Raw genomic sequence first — 17019 nt, 5'->3', positions numbered from 1 at the left:
AGGTTAGGTGCATTGGTGATTCTAGATTGTCCCTAGTGTGTGGGTGTGTGTGTGCGCCCTGCGGTGGGCTGGTGCCTTGCCCGGGGTTTGTTTCCTGCCTTGCGCCCTGTGTTGGCTGGGATTGGCTCCAACAGACCCTTGTGACCCTGTAGTTAGGATATAGTGGGTTGGATAATGGATGGATGGATGTTATCTAGGAAAGTATCAGTTTATCAGTTATTTACATGACATGCACTGCTAGGTCATACAAGGAAGCACTAGGAAAAGGATGTCTGTATTAATATATCTGGTAAGGGTTGGAATTCACTTAATACTAATATCCATTCTTCATCAATTTGTGAAAAACATGCTGCATAAACAGATCCTTTTAATACAGAAATTTTGTAGTCAAAGTAAACAGGCTAATTTTACATTATGGACGATTACATATTAAATCTATTCATTTGTATTTGATATATTATTTGCCAAAATTTATACAGATAGCTCAGAAAGCAAAGTAGAAGAGAAGAAAAAGGAGTCTTCAGGTTTGCCATCACCTACAAAGGATAATCCTGAAACTAGTGACCAAAGGTACTAATTTATATTGTATTAGTTAATTAAACATAATGTTTGTAGCTGTCTTTATTAGTACAGCCTAGTTACACTTCTTCAATTATGTACAGTATTTGTCCTATAACATTCATAGGCTTTAATTGTTTTGTTTTTATGTAGCATTTAAAACAAAATTAGCTTTTATTTTTGTTTTCAAAACACAAATGTACCATAAAGTCAAAGTATATGTTTCTCATTCCAGCAAAGTACAAGCGCCTAAGACTCCAACTACTCCCAAAATTACTACATTCCCTCCACCACCAGTTACAACAGACAATGTGCGTAACAAGTGCAGAGAATTGTTGATGACTGCACTTCAGACTGATGGTAAGAATATTTGTTTATTATTATTACTACATTCATGAAAAGCATCTTCTTTTTGTGAATATTGTAGACAACAATTATATGTAGTGTAGACTCTTCTTACAAATAATTTGTGTGCCTCTTGGTTAACCTTTTCTGCTATTATAAGACAAGTCAACATCCCTGTAATTTTATTGACTAGGCATTTAAACTGAGATTCTGATAATCACTTTAAGAGGTTATGTGTTTGGCCTGTGGGAGAGGTTCTTTAAAAATGGGTTTCTGCTTTGATCTCTTCTATAATCAAACTTCAGTATAGTGATAACCATATTGAGCTTCTGAAGTTAAAACTCAATGCCAATATTGAAGATACCATTCAATGTATGTAGTACATTGCTGCTTATTGTTCATTTTAGTAAGTATAGTGTAGTCCAAAATGTCTGCTCTGTTCTGCATGGATACAGCTGCAACATGGATCAAAGGGACCCAGACACAAATGCCAGCCTCATATCTTTGTTAAGTTTGTGTTCCCTGGGTTTTAATTAGCTATTATGGTTTCATTCTGCATACCATAGAAATGCATGTTAATTTGAATAGACACCCATAAACACAGTTGTGTCAGGAAAACAATGTATGAATCTTTGTAGGGTATTGATAGGTTTTTCATTGATTTGTCATTGTTTTCCAAGGTGATTCACTATGCAATTATGGCATCAGGTTTTTGTAAGATTGTGTTCCATAGTGAAAAAAAAACAAAATGCACAACTGTCCACCCTTTCTTCTTAGGTGTTCAAAAGACATGTAAATGTTGTTCACAGCTTGAAAATGTATGGAGCTCTTATTCTTTTTAAAAGGAAATTGACAATATTTCTCATTTGAACACTTATTTCAAGAGAACACAGTAGTAAATTTAAAATCAAAGGCTTTATTATAATTATTATTATTTAATAAGAGTTACTTCTGTTTTTATGGCCAGTTTTTCATGTGAAGTGTTCTAATGGATGAGTCATTTTCTGTGTTATGTATATTTTGTGATTGTAGTTTGGAAATTGACTTCTAATATAATAAATCATATAACACTGGTAACCTTTTTTTTAAATAATCAATTTTTTTTTATCAGATAAATCATTTCTGCAAGCATAATCAGAAAGATCAGCATCAGAGTAGTAAATGGTTACTGAAATATTATGGAATATTTTGGGTAACTTCATTCTTATGGTGCAAAGCCTACTAACACTTACATCCGAATTTTCTGTCATTGCATGCGTAAAGATACTTTGTTTCATCCCTGTCAGTCCTCCGAATATGCAACAGGTTCAGAGCGTCTTTTTTTATTTTAATAATAAACTAGTTAATTTGACCATTTGGTCATATTTTCTTTAAGGAAATGTTTGTTTTATTGTGTTTAACGTTTTTTTTTTTAAATATAAGAAAACTTGGCTAAAGTTTTTTTTTTTTTTTTTGGTACAGGATTGTTACTCTGCAGTTAATAAAGTACCTTGACAATTTTTTTTCTTTTAGACTATACCAGTACTTCACCCCTCAAAATGGTAATATTTGTATCTGTTACTTATGCTACATTTTTTATAGTGATAGGTGAGAAAAACTTTTTATGTTCTCATGGACAATGGAGATCACAAAATTCCTGGTGCAATGAGCTTAAATGGAGACACACCTTGAACACCTGCAAACAATATGAAACTATCCTTGAAAAAATTTACATTATTTGTGTCTCGTAATCCAGTTCTCAGGTATCCAGTATGCTCACACAATGTCCCAAATCAACCACCTCAATATGGTTTTGTGTATGAAAGAAAAGAGTGTTCAACGGTTTTAAACTGAATTACCATCTTTCCCATCATTCCTTGGTTTTTAAGCCACAACTGCAGTGCTTTGAGGTTTTTCAATTTTGAATTGATCTTTTGCTTATTGAAGCACCTTGGATATGCAAAAACATGAGACACATGATCATATTTTCACTTTAACTTTTAATCTCTCCTGGCCAATGAATGATGGTAGAGCAGTGTATTCAATTCAAATGCTTGATCCCATTTGTGTTCTGATACCTTTGAAGAAGTGAAACGTAAAGAAAATAAAGCACAGTTTAAAAGCCAGAATAATCGGGCCTATCTTTCAGCTTGTCAAAAAGAATATTAAATAAAAAACAAAATCAAAGTGCAGAATTTAAAGTCTTAAGCCTAGAAAACAAGTGGGTTAAAAACAAAGAGAAATTGTTTACAATTTTCACAAACCAGGAAGTATCCAATGCCAACCTTTTATAAATAGTTCTGTGATGTCACACACTTTTGATTACGCTTACTTAGCAAGAAAGACAAAGAGCCTAGACCTACTATTGATCTTTATTTTAAAGGCTGTAATGTATAGCTATAGTTGCTCAGTAGACTAAGAATATTAATTGCCCTAGAAAGCTGTGTGTTTCCTAATATCCCATTGTTATAATATCCTGTTGTTGAGTTGGCAAGTGCCTTATCAGTGTTAACTTTGGAATTTTCATAACTAAAGCTACAGACTACAGGAGTTACCTGTAATTTTTTTGTAGCAAAATTAAATTCTAATAATAATAAATAATAATACATTTTACTTATTCATAGGCGCCTTTCTAAACACTCAAGGACGCTGAACAATAGATCAAAATCACATTTTAAACAAAAACTAAAATATAAAAATATATTAAAAAAAAAGTTAAAATCAGACAGAGCAATTGTAATCAAAGAGAAAAAGCAGTCTTAAACAGATGAGTTGTAAGTTTAGATTTGGAAAGTGAAAATGAATCAATATTTCTTAGCTCGGATGCTAATGAGTTCCAGAGCTGGGGTGCAGAGCATTCAGTGGTAGGACAGGTGAAGAGAACAGTCAAGTGAATGGAGAAAGAGGATCTAATGGTGTGGGAGGGAACAGCAACATGGAGGAGGTCAGACAGATATGGAGGGGAAAGGTTGTGGATAGCCTTGAATGATAACAGGAGAATTTTGAAGTCAATGCGGAAATTAACTTGAAGTCAGTGAAGCTGCTGCAAGACAGGAGTGATATGGTGAATAGAGGGAGTTCTACTAATTATTCGGGGAGCTGAATTCTGCACCATTTGAAGCTTATAGAGAAATTTGCGAGAAAGACCAAAGAAGAGGGAATTGCAATTATACATTCAAAGTGACAAGGCTATGAACAAGGATAGCAGTGGTGTGGGGAATGAGGGAAGGGCGAGTACAATTAATATTCTGCAGGTGGTAATATGCAGACCGGGAGATGTTATTGTTGTGGGACTGAAAAAATAGAGTACTGTCAAGGATGACACCCAGGCTCTTGACCTGTGGGGAAGGGGAGACAGAGGAATTATCAATAACAAATGAAAAATTATCGGTTTTGGATAATGTTGATTTTGTACCAATGAGGAGAACCTCAGTTTTGTCACTGTTTAATTTATGAAAATTTGAGGAGAACCAGGATTTAATTTCTGCTATGCAGTCAATAAGTGAGGAGGTTGGGAAGGAAAAAGTAGGTTTGAAAGTGAGATAGAGCTGGGTGTCATCAGCTTAATTTTTGCTTCTATAGAAATATTGTTCAGTTATTTTAAAAATACTAAAATAGATAACATTTTTAAACTAATAAAGTATGCAGAGAAAATATATATCCTTAATACATATGGCATTAAAAAATAGAATGCTTCTTGTATTTGCAAACTGTCATATAATTTAATTTCTTCTGTAATGTACTTATTTTAAATTAAACTTAATTTTAAAAAGTAATCATCATTTGTCTAACCAAAAAATGGATCAATGTGTGAGAATATATTGAATTAATTGACATTGGACATTAAACAGGGCTTGAACATATATGCACTTGTGGGTTTTAATAATTTTTTATTCATTATTACACTGCAAGATTTTTGCTATTAAAATATACATTTACTGTATTTATGCAGTTTTTTGTTTGCTATTTTTTTCAGTATACCGACTAGACAGTCCTACTTCTTTTGGTGTAATTATTAATATAGATTACCATTTAAATTATGTAGCAATTTTTTTCTTACCAAAACTCGTACTGTATGACAGACACAAACAAATAATAAACACAGTACAAACTTTAAAAAAGCCCCAAATCTGTCAAATGTTCATAAGATGTTTATTAAGATACAAGGCTAATGTGCTTAACAAATAATATATACAAATTTTGCTGTTAAGCTAATAAGCTTATTATTTACTAAGCAGCAATTTCAAATCTTTTTTTGTCTGTTGTTTTTCTATTAACAATATAAATTGCTGTACTTAACTCAAGCTCGGATATCATACAAATTCAGGTAAGCAATGTTCATTTTAATTAGAGGACAAAATAATTTTTGAATTCATTAAAGTAGCTCTTCTTGCTGTTTGCCTAATTGCACAGAACAACTCCTCTGATTATTGTTTTCAATATATTACTCAACTTTGTGTAATGTAAAGGCTAATATTCCAGTTTTTTTTATCTCTGACAGTCTGCCTTACTGCTCTTTGTTTACAGGATGTTTAAGACTCTCTGAAATATTGTAATAACTAGCATAAAGGAGCACTACAGCTAAATTACAGTAAGCTTAGAAAAGCAGATGCCAAAAAATAGACTTTGTGATCAGAACTTTATCGATCACTGATTAACTTCTTTGTAGTGAAAATTTGCCAATCTTTTGGAGCATCACTACTCTTTGTGATCAGATACTACCCTACTTATATATACTAGCTGTGTTACCTGGTTCTGTCTGAAAATTTCGTAAGCTATTGAGACTCAGTTAAAGTGCTGTTGGTTAATCAGATGTATCAGAAGTACTCTGTGTCTAAGAACATTTCAGTATCCAGTATTTGAGCTTTCTTTTTACCAAGAGATTATGTGACTAAGTGAAAAAGAAAGCAGCGCAGAGAAAAGAGACTCAAAAGCGTTGGAGAGACAGAAAAGAAAAAGAATAATCTAGGTGCAAATTCAGAAAATAAGGAAAAGTAATTATCAGCCCGGAACAAGTGGAATTAAAAAAAAAAACATGTTCAATCCGGACGTTGGCGCTGTACACATACAGAGCAGGTTAGAGATTATGAAAGCAATGAAATTCGAAAGACTCAAAAAGAAAACGTTGGCGCAATACACATGTGGAGAAAGTTAAAGAATATGAAAGTAGGAAAATTAGAAAGTATATAAAAAAAAAGAAAGTAAAGATCGCAGTAGCGCAAACAAACGGAAATTATTACTCAAAAAAGGGAAAATAATCACCACGGACCAGGTGTCATTGAAACAGGATAAAGCGAGGTCAGAAATAAAAGACAGTAGAAAACAAACTAAAACATCATCAAGAGGTTAAAAAACAAGGGGGCCAAACACATGCAGAGCAGGTTACAGATAATGAAAACTGGAATTCAAAAGCCTCAAAAAAAACGTAGGCACAAAACACATGCAGAGCAAGATACACAATGTGAAAGCAGAAAAAAACGCCAGTGTCAAAACAAAGAAAGTAAACATCGCATTAGCGCAAAGAAAGAGAAATTATTACTCTGAGAAATAACGAAAAGGTGAGTAGAGATCGAATATATGGACATAGGTGATATGTCAGAAGTATGTAAATATTGTAAGGCTTTGAAGTTAAAGTCAAAAGAGAATTTGAAAAATGGAGTTTACCTCACATGCATTTATTGGTTACTTTGCAAAAAAAATGATTAACTGCTGATGATGTGGATCGTTTGTCTGTGTTGAAATTCCAAACAAAGAAGCCTATCCTAAATTATGGTACAAAGTCATTAAACACATGTCTGACTGAACTCATTAAAAAGATTCCGCACATTGGGACTCGAAAGATTCCAAATATTGTTTTTACAGAAGTTCAGAAATAAAAGTGAAACTAATGAAATAGCAACAATTCAAAGAAAAAAAATATCTTAAAAGTGTTTATCCGGGAAAACAAAAACGGGGGTTGGCGAGTGAAGCAAGCAGGGGGCAAAGCCCCCTAGTAATATAAAAGCATTTTCTTTGCTTGATGCTGACATGCATCAATATTTTACTAAGGCTGTAGCTAGAGGGATTGGAGCAATGCAGAACTTGACTGTGTGTGAGATGCAGTTTATGGAAAAAGATTTGAGTGTCTGTATGTGCTTCAATATGTGCGCCTAGAATTGCATTTAAAAAATTTGATTTGACTGTGCAGGTGCTGCTTGTGCACATTTTGATTCAAATATAGTCACAGTGGTTTGACAGCAAATGTGTACTCTCATAATTTCATAGAATATTGACAGGTTTGCAACTATATCAGACACATCATAGTTTTGAGCAGAACATCGTTTATTATAAGCCAGGGCAGAATATAATCGTTGATGAAACAGGTCTGGAGAAACAAAAGAAAATATGGAGCCTAAAGTTACAGTAAGGCTCAGAACTACTGCCTGTGGCACTCATGTAGAGTGAATAGGAATTGTATTCTTACCTCATGAAAAATAGTACTAAAATAAAATGTAATATTTCCAGTTTGCTTTTTCTGCCTCAAGTATGCCTTAGTAATGTGGAAAGCATGTTTTTGTTTTTTCGAAACCTTTGTCACTTCAAAATGTATGTTTTCATTAACCATTAAGGCCATATTTGGACTGCTGCCCCTTGAACTTCATTTAAAAATGCAAAAACAGGCTAGGTATTTTGTTAAAGAAATAAAGCTTTAGAATACAATTTCATGTGTTAAATTAGTAACTCCCTATGTATAAAGTGATAAAATATTCATTTGTCTGGTATTCATGCCCATGTCTAGATGTAATGTGGTCCAGTGTCCAGAAAAGTGCAGTAAGGTCCAATGAATAAAGGCAAGTATCCAGTGTAAGATAGTAAACTGTGCAGTGTACAACCATTTGTATTGGGGTAGAATACATCAGGAAGCTGCATTTGTTACTTGTGGCTTAAATGGTGATGCATGGTGGAAAAGTGGGTGTTAAGTTCCCTTCAGACACAGCTGGTGCTTTTCTCAGACCACATCCACAACCCTTTCCCTACCAAAACTGTTTACAATCGCATCTTCGGAATTTGAAGAGAACTCCAGTTCCCCCCAAACTGACTCCCTTTTGCATTCATAATTATTTTTGTAATTGAACACATCTTTAGTGTTTGGATAATTTCCCCACTCTCATGATCATTGAAAATTATAAGAAGCCAAGAAAACATGGTTATTTGTTTCACTTCAAACACTGATGGTAAAGTACCTCTGGGTTAAACCAGTAAGCAAAATAAGGACATGTGCTTAGGTCTCCAAGAAAGGAAAACAGAGCAGCATGGACACTTTGTAAAAAAAGAAAAAAGTAGGAGAAAATTTATAAAGTATAATAAAATTCATAAGTAGGAAACAATAAGCATTATTATTTTATTTTTATTTTTTTTTTTTACAATCTTTTGATCTGTGTATATTGAAACTCTATATAACTTAAAAGTTAGCAAGCAATGGAATGCGAGATGTTTTGTTTCATAATGTGTGCGGTGTTAGTCAATTTAGATGTTTTGGTTTGCCTTAATGTCATTTTACTTCATATTCATAAAGATATTTTGAAAGGGATTATTAAAATCTAATTAGGCTTGCTTGTTTTTTTTTTTTTTTTTGGCGGGGTGGTGGCTCTGAGCCTATGGATTTGCACTGGCAATCAGAAGGTTGCCAGTTTGAATCCTGTAAACAGCAAAAATGACTCTACTTCGTTGGGCCCTTGAGCAAGGCCCTTAACCTGCAATTGCTCCGTCCTGGGTATGGCGTTAATCTGCCTCCAGCCCTGCATGTAGGCCCCCCAACCTACATGAAAAAACCTGGGTGTTGGTGGCAGAATTGGCACCCCAGCCACCATAAATAACCTCACACTGGTTCCATTCCATGTGAACTAGTGTGGTGCTGAGGTGTCAACCGTAGCATGGCTGCACTTGGGTCCTAATCTGGGATCCTGAGTTGGTTTGTCATGTGGTGGGTGCGGCAATGTGCTGTATCAACACGTGCTTCTAACTTCTCTCTCCCTCTCTTGCACAATATTTAATTAGATAAGCTGACTCAATTCATTAAAAAATTCATAAAAAAACAAAATTTCATAGAGGTATTTAATCTACCCTGACCACCTGACCCTTCTTTGAGTTTACCTCTCTATCCAGTTGCTCAAGTTGATCTAGATTTATATCACAGTTAGTTCTGTGTCTTTGTTTTTCTTTTTTAAAGTGTATTGTGTTTCATTGTCTGTTATTCTAATTAAAAGCTGTGTGTGTCATGTGTTTATCTTTGTTTTATTATTTTTATTATTTTGTATCCAATGTTATGTATTTGATTGTTATTCTATTTTTTTCCCTCTTGTTCATTCTAAAACTCAGAAAAGGGTTTTGAGCATTGGAAAGATGCTATATAAATACAATTTATTATTGTTATTATTGCTTTAGTTTATTAAAACGGTCCTTATGAAAACATGTATCACAGGAGGACCTCCCACTATCAGTCTATAAAGTTAGGCCAACAGAAGCACATAAACTGGATTCTGTCTGAAAAGTATATACACATACACTCACTGCCCGCTTTATTAGGTACACCTGTTAACTGCTTCTAACCCAAATATCTAAGCGACCAATCACATGGAAGCAACTCAGTGCATATAGACATGTAGACATTGTCTTGTCAAGATGACCTACTAAAGTTCAAACCGAGCATCAGAATGAGGAAGAAAGGCGATTTAAGTGATTTTGACATGGCATAATTTTTGGTGCCAGGGAGATTGGTCTGAGTATTTCAGAAAGTGGTAGTCTACTGGGATTTACACACACAACCATCTCTACGGTTTACAGACAATGGTCCGAAAAGGGAAAATATCCAGTGAGCAGCAGTTCTCTGGTTGAAAATGTCTTGTTGATGCCAGAGTCAGAGGGGAGTGGCCAGAGTGGTTTGAGCTGATAGATGGGCAACAGTAGCTCAAATAACCACTTGTTACAACTGAGAAGAGCATTTCTGAGCATACAACACATCGAACCTTGAAGCAGATGAGCTACAGCAGCATGAGACCACACTGGGTGCCACTCCTGTCAGCTGCTAAGAACTGAGGCTACAATTTAAACAGGCTCACCAAAATTGGACAATAGAAGATTGGAAAAACGTTGCTTGGTCTGTTGAGTCTCATTTCTGCTGTGAGATTTGGATGGTACAGTCAGAATTTGGTGTCAACAACATGAAAGCATGGTCCCATTCTGCCTTGTACCAACAGTTCAGGCTGCTGGTGTTGGTGTGATGGTGTGGGGGATATTTTCTTAGCACACTATGAGCCCCTTATGAATAAGCATCATTTAAATGCCATGGCCTACCTGGCTATTTTGGCTGACCATGTCCATTCCTTTATGACTGCACTGTACCCATCTTCTGATGAATTCACTGTACTCAAATTGCCTCCACAGTCACCAGATCCCAATCTAATAGAGCACCACTGGGATGTGGTGGAATGGGAGATTCACATCATGGTTGTGCAGCCAACAAATCTGCAGCAACTGTGTGATGCTATCATGTCAATATGGGCCAGAAACCCTGAGGAATGTTTCCAACACCTTGTTGAATCTTTGCCATGAAGAATTATGGCAGTTCTGAATGCAAAAGGGGGTCCAACCCAATACTAGTATGGGGTACCTAATAAAGTGGCTGGTGAGTGTAGATTACACTGTAATGTATACTATAATCATGATCATTTTTAGTTAAATTGTAATATGAATTGTTGGCCATATCACCTACCCGTAAATTCTGTACATTACATTGTCAACAACATTGCTGGGATGTCTAAAAAAGAAAGACAACAAAAAGCACAAAGAAAGAGGTATATAAGGACTAGAAAGTCCATTGTAAAAAGCAGCAAAGCATGCAAAGATAGGCAGATTTAAGGCATAGATAGTGAACAGTGGTTCATAAATGAACAATGTGATCAAAATGGATGAACTTACCATTGTACCATTAAGCCCATTTTAATTAAAGGAACATTTGTGATAAGTGGTCCATGGCGTTGTGCTGATTTTAAATAAATAATTGTGTGTGTGGCTCCCGTCGGGTGGGGGTATGTACAGGCACACATCACTCTGTGGCTAATTGGGGCACTTGGCCAATTGCACCACATGCAAAGGCGGGTGAATTGGTCAGGAGTCCCAATTGTGCCTCAGAGGAAGTGGCTTGTCACACCTGCACCCAGTTAGAGAGCATAGTTTAAAGGAAGCCTATATGGAGGGAGGTGGGGGAAAGAAAATAAATGGGCCACTGAGAAAGAAGAGAGATCTGAATGAGAGGAGGAAGGAAAAAAGAGAGAGGGAGTGCCTGTGCTGATTGGAGTGAGGCAGGTGGTCTGGTTTGAGGTCCTGGGCAGTAGGAGCTGGAGCCTGTGGAAATAGAGCCCCTACTATGTATTGATCGTGCACATGCCAAGGGACTGGCGGCAAGAGACTTATGCAACGGCTCAGTGAGGCGCCTCATAGTGCTGAGAGCCTGGCAATGGGGACTCAAGCCCAGATTTGAAGGTTGGCTGCACTTGTCGGCAGGCATCTCCTCCTTCTGCAAAGTCTGGACTGGATAAGGATAGGAAATGTCAAAGTTAAAGGGAAGTATTGGGGCAGATTTTTTTTTTAAAGGGAAGCATCTGGGCATATGGTTTTTATGAGTATCTTGAGCTTTTAACCTCATTGTTTTTATTGGATTATTTATTGAGACTGTTTTTAGCCTTCACTTTCACTGTTGTTTTTATCGATTATTTATTTATTGATGATTTGAAAGATTGCACTGCACTGTTAGAACACGTTTTTCATTTGGATGGATTTTAAATAAAAGTACAGATTCACTTTAGCACCTACCTCTTGTCTGGATGTATGTGTCCTCATTTGCATGGCTCATCTCGGTTATGACTATCAATGGTTGCAGGTTCAAGAGGCTCCCAGATGATACAAGGGAGTGGCACCGAACGGCACCGTCACAACATTTCAATTTGCTACTATACTGTGATTGTGATGAAATACTTCGGACTTAAAAAATACCAAACGTATCCTTTAAGACATGAGACACTAAACTGCATCAGTCTTTAAAAACTGAGATTTTAGTATAGAAAATTTACCATCCAGTACGAATAATGTTATGTATTATATGACTATGATTGTGTGCTTAGGAATGATTTTATACTTAGCAAGGGTTTGAATTTCAAGCAGAAGGAAAATCTGTTTTTTTATTTTTTGTTTGTTTTTTGTGCAGATATTTTTAATGTCATTCTGTACTGAAAAGGTACATGTCTGCTTTTTTCTTTCTCTTTATTGTTGTAGTAGTGTATGAAGGTCATTTTTTTCATTAATGTTTGATTAGAATTTAAATTGTTTTTGATCATTGTATCATAGGAATCTACTGGTAAGACTGTAAATGTTTAGTATATTCCTGAACAGTATGATACATGAATGAACTAGTTACCAACTAGCTAAATGTTTTACTTGCGTTTACAAACTAAACTGGAAATCAAAATGTTATTTTGGCCTTCAAAGTCACTGCTTAATTATTAAGCACTCTTTTTTAAGATAAGAGTATGGTGCTGGCATGATGATTATTTTTGGAAAGATGCTAAAATAGGTTTGTTGGAAATGATTATGCTTTTGGATGCCATAGCCATAGTAAAAATTATTCTGTTTCGGGAGCTTTTTTATTAAAATTTTTTAAGATTGTTGGAAGTATTTTCTGTTTTGATTTTTTTTTTTCTTTTTTTGGCCAAAAATGTGGGTTCAATGCCTTTTGACATCATGTTTTTAGAGTCTTATCATGAAATTCTAAACAATCATTCTGTGTGACATATGGCTTGTCTTCACCCATGAATATCCTCCTTCTGGGAGTTGATTAACATTTCCTCTTTTTTGTGATTTTGAATTGATTTTTTTGGTTGGATTCAAGGTATAAATACAAAATTAAACTAAAGTTACTGTTCCTTATTTTTCATCCATTTAAATGAGACATTAGTGGGTTTTTTAGTAATTCCATTATTTCCTTTGCAGTGGAGATACAGAGAAACTAATATGCATTGCATTCAGTAAAAGTATTGAATCTCTAATTGAAAAGCATATTATCTTTTGACAGGTGATTATATTGCTATTGGAGTTGACTGCGAGAGTTTGGCTGCACAAATTGAAGATTATATCCTTCTTAAAATGAAAACTGTGCTGAAATTTAAATGTGCCAAATTTACTGTGAGCATAGACTGAGGTACATTCTTCCACTTCTGTTTTGTTATTTTGTCATCCTGGACAAATGTCTGTTAAGCTACAATATGAAGGTTCCATATAAGATGTAACAAGAATGAGTCTCCAGACATTATAAAGGTTTGGGGCAGCCACCTGTATATTATATCCCAGCTGCAAAAGTTTGAAATAATTGAACAGAGATGCTCACAAGAGTGAGTCCAAAACAGAAATTAACATTTGGAGGAAAGATGGCGGTTTTAAGGGCTGGGGAAGGAAATGATGTCATCTATACCGGAACCGGAAATTACATCATCTTAGGTGCCGGAAGTGACATCATCAGAGGTGCCGGAACCTTGCAAGATTTCCCAGGAATGGTCTTCAAGAAACTGAGGGAGACAGTCAGCACACTCTGTCACCCCCTGGTCTGGTGTAGTATTGCATTTACTCAGGCCATTTAGGTGTCTCCTATTTGCATGTGTGTGACAAAGAACATAAGAAATTTGATAAATGAGAGGAGTCAATTTAGTCCATAATATAAGCTGTCCCAGTATCTCATCCAGCTTCTTCTTAAAGGTTGTCTAAGTTTCTGCTGCAGCTACATGTCTCAATAGTTGTTCTAGATTACCACAACTCTCTGAGAGATATGCTTCCAGGCTTTGGTCCTAAATGTATTTCTTCTTAATTTCCATGGGTGTCCTCAAGTAACTGATTTGTTGTTAATTTGAAAGAATTTGGCTGGATCTGTTTTATCAATGCCTTTTAGAATTTTGAAAACCTAGATTTGGTCCCCATGCAGTCTCCTTTGCTCAAGACTAAACATGTTTAATTCTGTCAGTCTGTCGTTGTAGGACTTCTTAAATCCTAGGATGCACCTGGCTGCTCTCCTCTACACGGCTTCACGTGCTGCTATACCTTACTTGTCATATGGTGACCAGAACTTCACACAATACTCCATTTGCGGTCTCACTAGTGCATTATAAATATTTTATTGTTTATTATGTAATATTTATATTATGTATAGTTTAGAAAAAAAATCTACTTCTCTGTCTATCCCTATTTTCTAAATCCACTGATCTGGAGAATGGTCAAGAGGAAGCTGGAGCCTATTCCAGCAAGCTTCAGGTAGAAACAATCCCATGTCATGGTACCAGCCATTCACACACAGAGTGAGTGCACACATACATACGTACATAACGGACAAATTTAGTATTACCTATCCACTTAAACCGTATGTCTTTGAGAATCCTTATTTTGAAGTCCTAATGGTTGTACCACAGCCTATTGGCTTTGGTTTTGGTCTCAGCTCATAAACTACTGGATGTCTTTTTGTGTGATCTCAGTGGAATTATGATAGACCCTCATGTATTTTGCTTGTATTACAGCCAGAAAGCCTGCCTTCCATTGTTATTTTATTGTAGTTGCGTCAGTTTTGTAGCAGTTTCTCTACACTGTTCATATTCCATTGAACTCTCCTTTTCTCATTAACTTAGAGATAAGATACATTATCTGAAATTGGAATAAATAATGTTTGTTCATTGAAGATATTTTCAGTTGCTCTACAAAATATAGCATTTCTTGGATACAGCTCATCTTTTTCAAACACAAGGTAATATCTTAGAATTTTGTTTTGTAATTATTGATTCCTAAAAATTGCATTTGTAGAAGAAGGGAATGGGAAGTAAGGATTAAATTGTGTGAGTGATATGATTTATTGTTCTGTCTTTTTAAACTTGAAGATTGTAAAGTAAATGTAATATTTTAATTACATTCAAGGACAGTTCAGTAAGGGCAGGAATATATTAGGACCAAAGGAAAATTGGTAGGACATTTTAGGCTGTAAAATTCTGCTTATATAACAAAATGCCTCAAAGTATAATAAAAGCACTTATGCAGGCTTTCGTAGCATCCCTAGAGAAGAAAAAGTTGGTCTGATATTTGCTACCTACAACAATAGAAAACATATTCCTCAAAAGGTCTGGTAAATACAACAAGACTGGATTGCACACACCCTAATGAGTTCTATGAAAGGGATCCAGGATCATTTGATTAATGTGCAAAATCTATTTAGAATAAGTTGTGGCTTACAGAAAGCAAATATCATTTTGGCAAGCAGGTAGAAATGAAAACATTTTAATATATACCCTAAGTTCTTGTCAATAAGCCGCGGCTTATCTAAGGAAAAAAGTTGTGAAAATGAAAAAATAGAATATCGGCTTATACATAAGTCCGGCTTATACATCCATCGCGGGGGTTGCGTTCCAGAGCCACCCGCGAAATAAGAATATCCGCGAAGTAGAAACCATATGTTTATATGGTTATTTTTATATTGTCATGCTTGGGTCACAGATTTGCGCAGAAACACAGGAGGTTGTAGAGAGACAGGAACGTTATTCAAACACTGCAAACAAACATTTGTCTCTTTTTCAAAAGTTTAAACTGTGCTCTATGACAAGACAGAGATGACAGTTCCGTCTCACAATTAAAAGAATGCAAACATATCTTCCTCTTCAAAGGAGTGAAGCAAACAAATCAATATGTCTGTTTGGCTTTTAAGTATGCGAAGCACCGCGGCACAAAGCTGTTGAAGGCGGCAGCTCACACCCCCTCCATCAGGAGCAGACAAAGAGAGAGAGAGGGAGAGTTTGTTTTCAGTCAAAAATCAATACGTGCCCTTCGAGCTTTTAAGTATGCGAAGCACTGTGCAGCATGTCTTTTCAGGAATCAGCTTTACAAAAGAGAGCAACGTGAAGATAATCTTTCAGCATTTTTAGACGAGCGTCCGTATCGTCTAGGTGTGCAAACAGCCCCCCTGCTCAATCCCCATACGTCAGGATCACAGATAGTCAGCGCACGAGAGAGAGAACAGTAAGCAATCTAGCTTCTCAGCCATCTGCCAATAGCGTCCCTTGTATGAAATCAACTGGGCAAACCAACTGAGGAAGCATGTACCAGAAATTAAAAGACCCATTGTCCGCAGAAATCCGCGATATATATTTAAATATGCTTACATATAAAATCACAATTTAAATGACCGCTACGCGCTCGTGTTGACTCGGCGACGCCCAGAGCAGAAAGAACGCGCTCCGGCCGCTCCAACCGCGCCATGCGGGGAGTGAGAGAGACGGCAATATCTCACACTCTCTCCCCCCTTAAAGAAATTAAATGGGCGCGAGTGAGACCACTGACCTCCCTCCCTTCTATTAGTTATAGGTTATAGTACGTTCGGCTTATCCATGAGTCCGGCTTATCTATGATACGATTTTATTTTAAAAATTCGTATGATTTTTGGTCTCCGGCTAATACATGAGTCCGGCTTATAGACAAGAACTTAGGGTAATCTTCATTTGGATCTTGATCTTTGTTTGTCCGCGAATTCACTACCTTGTGTGGTGTTCCTGCGGTCTTCAGTGATGGCAGTAGTGATGGAGGAGGAGAGGAAGTGAGGGGGAGGATCGTTGGATAAGGTTGGAGTGTGGTGATTAAAGAGGATTGAACTAAAGGAGACTACGTGCTGTTTGTACTGGCTGAATACACAACACCTTGGTTGTTACTTATGTTTACAAACACTGTCGATACCACTCTTTGTGTTTAGATCTGGCATTGATACCACTCTTTGTGTTTAGATCTGGCGTCGACACTACTCTTTGTGTTTAGATCTGGCGTCGACACCGTGCTTTGTGTTTAGATCTGGTGTCGACACCTGCTTCGTTGTCGAGACTGTGGTTTTTTGTGTTTCTATTGACAGTCGTTGGCAGCAGTTCGTCCAAATCGAATGTTCACCCACTTCTTGGAGTCGGCAGTCAGAGTATATAAGTCGGGCACACTTCTGTGATTTTCCATCAGTCGGGGTTTGGAGTTCAAGAAAGAAGCATTGGTTCTTCCTTACTCTTTGGATTGCCTCAAAGCAACCTGCGAGATTGGAGAAAG

The 17019-nt window shown here is 36.3% G+C and overlaps 1 protein-coding gene across 2 annotated transcripts in view; it reads left to right on the top strand.

The window, feature by feature from the left end:
- Positions 1–17019, top strand: part of tcea2 (transcription elongation factor A (SII), 2) — a 74012-nt gene that overhangs the window by 20525 nt on the left and 36468 nt on the right. For both annotated transcript variants that reach the window (XM_051933301.1, XM_051933300.1), the window contains exons 4-6: positions 480–570; positions 794–918; positions 12989–13049. In XM_051933301.1, coding sequence (XP_051789261.1) covers positions 480–570; positions 794–918; positions 12989–13049 — 277 coding nt within the window. The remainder of the gene's footprint in view (positions 1–479; positions 571–793; positions 919–12988; positions 13050–17019) is intronic.

This window comes from Erpetoichthys calabaricus, chromosome 10 (assembly GCF_900747795.2).
Source record: "Erpetoichthys calabaricus chromosome 10, fErpCal1.3, whole genome shotgun sequence".
Classification (NCBI taxonomy): Eukaryota; Metazoa; Chordata; class Cladistia; order Polypteriformes; family Polypteridae; genus Erpetoichthys; species Erpetoichthys calabaricus.
Note: the sequence above shows the minus strand (reverse complement) of the source record. Positions and strands in the feature narration are given on the sequence as shown.